The following is an 8,898-nucleotide window of genomic DNA, read 5'->3' as shown; positions in this document are numbered from 1 at the left end:
TTGAAGAGTTTAGCATACTGGGAATGACAGATGGGAAAAATAGGATCCTGGGTCCTGGGGTCTGGTGGTAGAGATTTGAACTCCTGGACTCCTGGCCTGCTGACTGGTATGTGTTGTGTGTTTTACAGATGTAGCCATTGGGGCTGCCTTTGGTGGGGAGAACCGGCAAGGAGTGGTGTTTATATTCCCTGGGGGCCCAGGGGGTCTGGCGTCTAAGCCTTCCCAGGTTCTGCTGCCCCTGTGGGCAGCTGGCCACACACCGGACTTCTTTGGCTCTGCCCTTCGAGGAGGCCGAGACCTAGATGGCAATGGATACCCTGGTGAGTGGTGCCCGAGGCCCCTTTAACCTGAGAATTCCCTGGTCACAAACCCCGTAGCCTCTCTAACATATTTGCCTAAGCTCCTGGGTGCAGTTCTAGGATGATGCCACCAGATGGCAATGCCCCCTCACTTCAGCCTCCTTGAACAATGCAGCTAGAAGGGGTTGGGAAGAATTCTGTTTGGGGGCCTGCTGTAAGGGGTAGTTTCTTTTGATTTCTTGCAGATCTGATTGTGGGGTCCTTTGGTGTAGACAAGGCTGTGGTATACAGGTATGAACTCGGGCAGGGGGCAGCCTGGGAGACATGGGAACTGGGGGACTTCTCAACAGGGCTGAGTTTGGGGAAGTGTACAAACTGGGATCCTGGGGCTTGGACATCGGCTTCCTGTGCCCAGGTTCCTGAGGAGCCTTAGTTCTCTGACCCCCACGTTCACTCTTGGCAGGGGTCGCCCCATCGTGTCTGCCAGTGCCTCCCTCACCATCTTTCCTGCCATGTTCAACCCAGAGGAGCACAGCTGCAGCTTGGAGGGAAACCCTGTGACTTGGTGAGTAGGGGGCTGGGGGCGGGAGATTGCAGGATTGGGTCTGGGGGTCCTTCATCTGTGCCTGGAAGTGGGGAGGGAGAGCAGGCCTTTGGAAGGGGACACATGGGACTGTCCCAGTCCGGGTCTGTCTGGGAGGCAGGCAGAGAATGCGATGCCTCTTTCAGGTGAATACACCAGCTTTCCTTTTGGTCCTCTAGCATCAACCTTAGCTTCTGCCTCAATGCTTCTGGAAAACATGTTCCTGACTCCATCGGTGAGGGAGACTGCCTGAACCTTTCAGGCACTGGGGCAGGGGTGGAGGGGCTGGGGACTTGGGGACCTCTTTTCTCTCTGGATAAATTAGGAGGGAGGGGAAGATGCTCTTTAATGTACATGCACGGCCACAGGCTTCACGGTGGAGCTCCAGTTGGACTGGCAGAAGCAGAAGGGCGGGGTGCGGCGGGCGCTGTTCCTGGCCTCCCGACAGGCCACCCTGACCCAGACCCTGCTCATCCAGAACGGGGCTCGGGAGGACTGCAGAGAGATGAAGATCTACCTCAGGGTAGGGGCAGGAGGGCGGGGCATGGACTGGCTTGGGGAGGGTGGCCACATAGAACTGGGGACCCCTCCCAAAGGGAAGAGGCCTGGGAGATTCCAGTGAAGGTCGTGGGGCTTTGGGGGGCTGGGGAAGGGTGCCTTTCTGTCCTAGGAGCTGGGAACCAGGCTGCCTCAGAAGCAATGAGCACGGTTGTTTGGACACCTAAATTCTTGAGGGTCTTGCGTGGACAAAGGGAGATGTGAGAGGATGAGGAGCAGGGCTGCCAAGTCCCCTGTGTCCCCTGACTCTGTGAACCCTCCCCCCCACCGCCGCCCCAGAACGAGTCAGAGTTTCGAGATAAACTCTCCCCGATTCACATCGCCCTCAATTTCTCCCTGGACCCTCAAGCCCCAGTGGACAGCCACGGCCTCCGGCCAGTCCTACACTACCAGAGCAAGAGCCGCATAGAGGACAAGGTGAGGCAGGGTGGGGAGACAGGCCAGGAGGAGAGGGACCTGGGCCCCTGGGGACGGGGCCCTGGAGCGGGGAGCCGACAGCTTGGGAGGCAGTCACAACTCCGCCTCTCAAGGCTGCCCCACTCCCCAGGCTCAGATCTTGCTGGACTGTGGAGAAGACAATATCTGTGTGCCAGACCTACAGCTGGAAGTGTTTGGGTGAGTGAAGGCTGATGTCAGGCTGGGGGGTTCCAGATGCTGAAGTTGCCTAGCAGGACACATGGAGCTTGGAACCACCTGGGAAAAGAAGAGGAACATATCAGCTGGCTGTGTGACCTTGGGAAATGACGCAACTTCTCTGTATAATGGGAATAATAGCATCTATTTCTCTAGCTTTTTGGAAGGATTAAATGAAATAATCTACATAAAGCATCTAGCCTAGTGCCTGCCATAAAGCTAGAAGTCAGTGAGCGGTGTCTATTATTATTATATTATTATCGTTATGGCCCATTGTCTGGCTCAGGGATTAATTCTCCAGTGTCCCTGACCCCCGTGTGTCCCCTCCAGGGAGCAGAACCACGTATACCTGGGCGACAAGAATTCTCTGAACCTCACCTTCCACGCCCAGAATGTGGGTGAGGGTGGCGCCTACGAGGCAGAGCTTCGGGTCACAGCCCCTCCGGAGGCTGAGTACTCGGGACTCGTCAGACACCCAGGGGTGAGTGAGGACCTGCAGGAGGGGCTTGGGAGGAGACCCTGCCAGAGGGACACTGAAGTCTTACCTGCACCCACCCCACCTCCAGAACTTCTCCAGCCTGAGCTGCGACTACTTTGCTGTGAACCAGAGTCGTCTGCTGGTGTGTGACCTGGGCAACCCCATGAAGGCTGGGGCCAGTGTAAGTCTGGGACCATCTCACGCCAAGCTGAGCTGGGGGAAGGGAAGGAGGGCTGCAGTCGGTGTGTGGCAGACGCCCCGTCTAACAGCCCGCTTGTCCATCCTCCCTGTCCCGCAGCTCTGGGGTGGCCTTCGGTTCACAGTCCCTCACCTCAGGGACACGAAGAAAACCATCCAGTTTGACTTCCAGATCCTCAGGTAGGGAGGGGGCGGGGCAGGGGCGGCGTCTGGCACAGGTGGCCTTCTGGCTGGGCTCTAGCACCATCAGAGTCTCTCCTCCGTCCCACAGCAAGAATCTCAACAACTCGCAAAGCGACGTGGTTTCCTTCCGGCTCTCGGTGGAGGCTCAGGCCCAGGTCTCTCTTAACGGGTCAGTGCCCGGGCAAAACGGGGCGTCTCTGGGAGGGGAGACGGACTTCTAGCAAAGGAGGCATATGAAATGGGGTCCCTTCCACTGTCCTCTAAACCACCCTGCTCTGCAGTGTCTCCAAGCCCGAGGCAGTGCTATTTCCGATGAGCGACTGGCATCCTCAAGACCAGCCGCAGGAGGAGGGTGACGTGGGCCCTGCTGTCCACCATGTCTATGAGGTGAGCGGGCTGCTGGAAATGGAGGGCGGGGCTAGAATGAATGACAGGGAAGGAGGAGCCAGTATGAGTGACAGATGGCTGGGGCCAGCCTGAGGGGCCGAGGGGAAGAGGGGCAAGGGAGAGCTAAAGGCCTGGACGGGATCAGTGAGAGACCAGCCAGCTGAGTGACTTAGAAGGGGAGGATGGAGCTACCTCCAGGAGAGTTGGCTGGAAAGGATTTCTTCTCTGCCCATCGATTTCCTGCCTCACTCCTGAGACTCAGAGCAGGGAAGAGTGGGCCACTGGGACCCGGGTCTCAACAGGGCAGAATTGTTCCCTCCCTTCCCATGATGACTGTGCCTTCCTCTCCTCAGCTCATCAACCTGGGCCCCAGCTCTATTAGCCAGGGCGTGTTGGAGCTCAGCTGTCCCCATGCTCTGGATGGCCAGCAGCTCCTCTACGTGACCAGGGTCACAGGACTCAGCAACTGCACCACCAGTCACCCCCCCAACCCAGAGGGCCTGGAGGTGAGGGGCCTAGGGACTGGCCGGGAGGTGGGGGGGCACCAGGTCAATGGTAGTTGGGGAAGGTCGCAGGGACCTGGAAGAGCTAATGAGGATGTGCCTGGAGCTAGGACTTAGGCCACTGGAAGGCAGTCAGAAGTCCCACAGACACCTTGAGGCCCTGAGAGGGGAAAAGATTGTTTTAAGCACTGCACTTCTGTCTTTCTGCCTAAAGTATCCCTCCCTGACTCCATGTCCTAGCATACTCCTAGGGCCCAGCTCAGCACCACCCCCTCTGGAAAGCCTTCTTCAGACCCACTCCCCAAAGTTCATTTTATTCATAGACAACATTTAAATTAAATGAATGACTGTACAGAACCATGTTACCGGCTCAGGAAATATCACAGTAACGAAAATTCACAAGGTCCCTACTCTCGTGGAGTTAGAGGAAGGTAATAAACAATAAGGCTTCCCGGGTGGTACAGTGGTAAAGAATCTTCCTGTCAATGCAGGAGATGCAAGAGATGAGAGTTCTATCCGTGGATCGGGAAGATCCCCTGGAGTAGGAAATGGCAACCCCCTCCAGTTTTCTTGCCTGGGAAATCCCATAGTTAGAGGAGCCTGGTGGGCCACAGTCCATGGGGTCACAAAAAGTCAGACATGACTGAGCAACTGAATGTGTGCACACAATGAACAATAAAAATTAAAAAGAGGAACAGATATTGAAAAGTGATGAAAGTACAGTGCTCACATGCTGGGGTGGGGTGGAGCTGGGAGCCTGTTTGAGCTGAATCATCAGGGAAAACCTTGAGGAGGGAACAGGTGGATTGAGTATGAAAGATAAGGATGAAACTGCTTGTGAAGACTCAAGAAAGAGTATTCCAAGCAGAGGGAACAGCCAGTGCAAAGGCCTCAAGGCAGAGACAGTGCCCTAATTATTTATTGACACATCACCTCCTCCTAAACTCCAGGGACCAAATCTTACTCGTTTCCATATTTCAACAATGAGTTTGCTGCCTTGCCATAGGAGGTGGTCAGTTGCATGGATGGAAGACCAGGTCAAAGCTGCTGCAGACCCCAGATGCAGGCTGACTCAGATGCTGTAATGAGGTGGGAGAGGCAGCTAACGGTCTCTTTCCTCTTCCAGTTGGATCCTGAGGGTTCCCAGCACCACCGGCTGCAAAGACGGGATGTTCCAGGTCGGAGCCCTGCCTCCTCAGGGCCTCAGATTCTGGTAAGTTGTCCTGGGAATGAGGTCTGGGCCCAAGTGTTGAGTACCTCTGTGGGTCCTCAGAGCCACCAGAAGGGCAGAACTCACAGTTCAAGCCTCCTATTTCTTCCCAGAAATGCCCAGAGGCAGAGTGTTTCAAGCTGCGCTGTGAGCTGGGGCCACTGCACCGGCAAGAGAGCCGAAGTCTGCAACTGCATTTCCGCGTCTGGGCCAAGACCTTCCTACAGGTGAGTGAGCCTCACCTCAGTCCTGACCCCTGACCCCTGACCTTCAGGTCTGCTGGACTGACCCCCACTTTCCCCACTGCCCTAGCCACCCCCTTTGGTGAACTGGGACCCAGGCAGCCCCGCTCCCCTCCCTCACCGTTGTTTGGACAGGGCTGTGTGTACTTGGCGACACCTAGTGGCCTCACTGGGAGCGACAGCTTCCCTTTTCTGGCCCATTCAGAGGAGGGGAGGGCTGGAGGGAGACCAGCCGGCAAATAAGGACAGAAAAACAGAGACAGAGACGGAGGATGAATCCATCGTGGAGAGGCAAGCAGATGTATACACAGGAAATAGTAGTCATTTGTTGAGTGCACACTATGGGCTAAACATTGTCCTAGATGCTTAGCCCATTATTAATGACTCAAGAAATTTTTTTTCTATTGAACATGCCATTATCTAATTATCCACTATTCAGTTATAACTATTTAGATACATATTTATTTTCTCTTATAAGGAATGTAGAGAGAGATTCAGAGAATGAGTTCAAAATAGTGAAAGATTATAACCAGAGCCAGAATCTGGGGAGCCCTATGTCCTCCAGATGCCAAAAGGGGCCACCCTGAACACCTTTCCCCCACCCACAGCGGGAGCACCAGCCATTTAGCCTGCAGTGTGAGGCCGTGTATGAAGCCCTGAAGATGCCCTATAAAATCCTGCCTCGGCAGCTTCCCCAGAAGGCGCTGCAGGTAAGTCTAAGGCTGGCAGGCTGGGCCATGGAAGACAGAGTTCTGGGCCTGGCACGAGGACTACATGACGGGGGCTGGCCCGATTATGGTGACAAACATTGACTGAGCGCCTACTATGTGCCAGGCACTCTGCTAAGTCCTGGGAATACAATGATAAGCAAGATGGACAGGGCAGTGAGAAGACTGTGACAAGGGTCAGCATGTTTATGGGACCACATCATAGACACACTTGGACACGGACTTGCAGAATTGGGAAAGGCTGTCTGGAAGAAGTGATGTTTAAGCAAGACCTGAAGAATCCATGGGATCTACCAGGCTAACCGGTCAGGAAAGGAGTCTTTTCTGGGGAGAGGAAATGAGCAGGTGTGAAGGCCCGAAAGAAACAATAACGCACATTTTAGAAATTTGAAGTTCAGAATTCTGTTAGCCTAAAATGGGAGAGGAGAGAGGGTCTAAGTCCAGTGGCAAGTGGGAGCCAAGTTTAGGGTGGGAAGAACCAATGGCTTTTCAGTGGCCTCTCCTGGCTTGCTCCCCAGGTGGCCACAGCTGTGCAGTGGATCAAGGCAGAAGGCAGCCACGGAGTCCCTCTCTGGATCATTATCTTAGCCATCCTCATTGGCCTCCTGCTCCTCGGTCTGCTCATCTATATCCTCTACAAGGTCAGCCACATCCTACTCAACTTGGGCTTCTCTCACCAGGTTCTGCCCTTGACCCAGCACACTCCCTAGTATCTGCCTCCAGACCAGTTCTCCAGCCACATGCATCCCCTCTGGACACTGCCTATACCATCCCTTCTTTCATTCTACAGCCCCTAGCTTAGAGAGAGTTCTCTTGATTCAAGCTGATACATTTACCAATACTTTGAAAATCAAGGTGATTCACAAGTGGCCAGTGTGCAGCATATGTGTGTGTCACCTCCAACCAGAAACCCATGGTAGCCGTCACTAACTGATCATACTCTAGCAATAGCCTCCGAATCCTTCTCAAGAGGCAGCCACTTCCAGGCAGTGAGACTTCACATCTGTTTGCCATCCCTGGCTTAATTGGGGGCATTTTTACAACACCAAAGCAGCCCAGCCTAAGCCCTCCTGGCCCATTAGACCTCTTGGAGAGGTAGTCTTCATAGCCTGAATTTGGGCCACTTTTGCAAGATGGGGAGATTGGAAGCACTGAAGTCATCTTCGTCCCCTCCTGGGATAAGATCTGCAGAGAACTAACTCAATTCTCCCTCCTTTCTTCTCATTAGCTCGGATTCTTCAAACGCTCCCTCCCGTACGGCACCGCCATGGAAAAAGCTCAGCTCAAGCCTCCAGCCACCTCTGATGCCTGATTCCTCCCAGTCTTGAAGGCCCAGTCCCCCCACCCTCAGTCTACTGACAGGGAGGGGGCTGGGCGCTTCCTGAAGGTGCTGAGGGCCAGGGAGAAGCTCCTCTCCCCAGCCCAGAGACATACTTGAAGGGCCAGAGCCGGGAGGTGAGGAGCTGGAGATCCCCTCCCCCCATGCACTGTGAAGGACCCTCGTTTACACATGCCCTCCTCATGGATGAGGGAACTCAGATCCAGGGACAGAGGCCCCAGCCTCCCTGCCACCTTTGCATTTTGGAGAATTTCCTGAAAACACCTTGGAACCAGAACTAGGGGATCCAATCCCAGTTCTCCAGCTCAGATGTGGCACCAGGACTTCCTGTCCAGCTCCAATCCCGCAGAGATCTGTCGCCAGCCTTGCCAGAGATCCACAGGAAGCCCCCAGCTAAGAGCCTGGAACCTGGGGAGCGAGACATGGCAGCTCTGGACAGCCCCCACCCCGGTGGGCCAACAAAGAACACTAACCATGGACGGCACCCCAGGCCCAGCTCAGGACAGATCCCACACCAGGATCCATGCTGGCCCAGAAGCAGCTCCAAGGGGAACCAGAACTTTCACAGGGCCAGATCGAACCTGGGGCCTCTGGGGCCTGAAGTTCATCTGGGACCCAGACTCAGACATTGGTAACCTAACTAGGCAGATCCAGGACATTTGAGCCTGCTCCAGACCTGGGCCTGGAGACCAAATCCACCTCTGACTCAGGAGAAGTCAGGAATTGCCCAGGACCCTGAAGGGGCCATGATGGTAACAGATCTGGAACCTTAACCCTGGCTCGACATAGGCCCTCTCAGTCCTCCACAGAAAAGGGAGCCTGCTGTCCCGGGCCTGCGGGTTTGGGTTCTGCCCACCAGCTGCACTGACACTGCCCCTCCTCTCCCTACCCAACCCTCCCCTCACCTCGGCTCCGGACACCCGGGACTTATTTAAACTCTGTTGCAAGTGCAATAAACCCGGCCCGGTGGCCCCACTGATCAGAGCTGGAATCTGTCCTCTCCCTACTCTTTCCAGATCTTTCCTGGAACCAGACCTCTTGGTGGATAGGAAATGTTTCTTGGAGTTTCTTTTCACTGGGAGCCAGGAGTATGACCCCCAGGAACTGTGGAACTAGTTTTGGGGTTACCTTTTCTTACATGGAAGGGGTGGGCTTGGACTCCTGCCCATCCTCCAGCCCCACCAGATCTGATCCCAACACCTCTAAGAGAACAGGGAAAGGAATTCCTTCTCTTTGGATTTGAGAGTTAGGGAAGAATACAAAAGGAGAGGTCAGAGCCGAAGGTGGAGGAAGATGGCCCAGAAGATTCACTTGGGCTTCCAGAAATTAGAATAAGGAAAAGGGTTGAGAAAAAAGGCCACAGAACTAAATCAGAAGAAAGCCAGTTGGGTTTGTGTTTTGTTTTCATTACCCATTGTATTCCGATGGGTAGAGGGAATGTTAAATAGTTTACATACATTATCTCATTTAATTTCTATCAAATTAAATGTGCAAGGCAGGCACAATTAACCCCATTTACACAAGGGGAAATTGAGGTCCAGAGAAGTTATGTAACTT

The 8,898-nt window shown here is 54.3% G+C and overlaps 1 protein-coding gene across 1 annotated transcript in view; it reads left to right on the top strand.

Moving 5' to 3' along the window:
• ITGA5 (integrin, alpha 5 (fibronectin receptor, alpha polypeptide)) overlaps positions 1 to 8,325 on the top strand; it is a 21,031-nt gene extending 12,706 nt beyond the window's left edge. The window contains exons 13-30 of the mRNA XM_010857983.1: positions 129 to 320; positions 545 to 590; positions 763 to 864; positions 1,062 to 1,117; positions 1,251 to 1,405; positions 1,720 to 1,857; positions 1,988 to 2,055; positions 2,404 to 2,554; positions 2,640 to 2,732; positions 2,850 to 2,929; positions 3,021 to 3,101; positions 3,214 to 3,319; positions 3,673 to 3,825; positions 4,949 to 5,035; positions 5,146 to 5,259; positions 5,883 to 5,984; positions 6,521 to 6,643; positions 7,231 to 8,325. Coding sequence (XP_010856285.1) covers positions 129 to 320; positions 545 to 590; positions 763 to 864; positions 1,062 to 1,117; positions 1,251 to 1,405; positions 1,720 to 1,857; positions 1,988 to 2,055; positions 2,404 to 2,554; positions 2,640 to 2,732; positions 2,850 to 2,929; positions 3,021 to 3,101; positions 3,214 to 3,319; positions 3,673 to 3,825; positions 4,949 to 5,035; positions 5,146 to 5,259; positions 5,883 to 5,984; positions 6,521 to 6,643; positions 7,231 to 7,314 — 1,931 coding nt within the window. The 3' untranslated portion in view covers positions 7,315 to 8,325. The remainder of the gene's footprint in view (positions 1 to 128; positions 321 to 544; positions 591 to 762; positions 865 to 1,061; positions 1,118 to 1,250; positions 1,406 to 1,719; positions 1,858 to 1,987; positions 2,056 to 2,403; positions 2,555 to 2,639; positions 2,733 to 2,849; positions 2,930 to 3,020; positions 3,102 to 3,213; positions 3,320 to 3,672; positions 3,826 to 4,948; positions 5,036 to 5,145; positions 5,260 to 5,882; positions 5,985 to 6,520; positions 6,644 to 7,230) is intronic.
• The last annotated feature ends 573 nt before the right edge of the window (positions 8,326 to 8,898 follow it).

This window comes from Bison bison, unplaced genomic scaffold (assembly GCF_000754665.1).
Source record: "Bison bison bison isolate TAMUID 2011002044 unplaced genomic scaffold, Bison_UMD1.0 scf7180017864383, whole genome shotgun sequence".
Classification (NCBI taxonomy): domain Eukaryota; kingdom Metazoa; phylum Chordata; class Mammalia; order Artiodactyla; family Bovidae; genus Bison; species Bison bison.
Note: the sequence above shows the minus strand (reverse complement) of the source record. Positions and strands in the feature narration are given on the sequence as shown.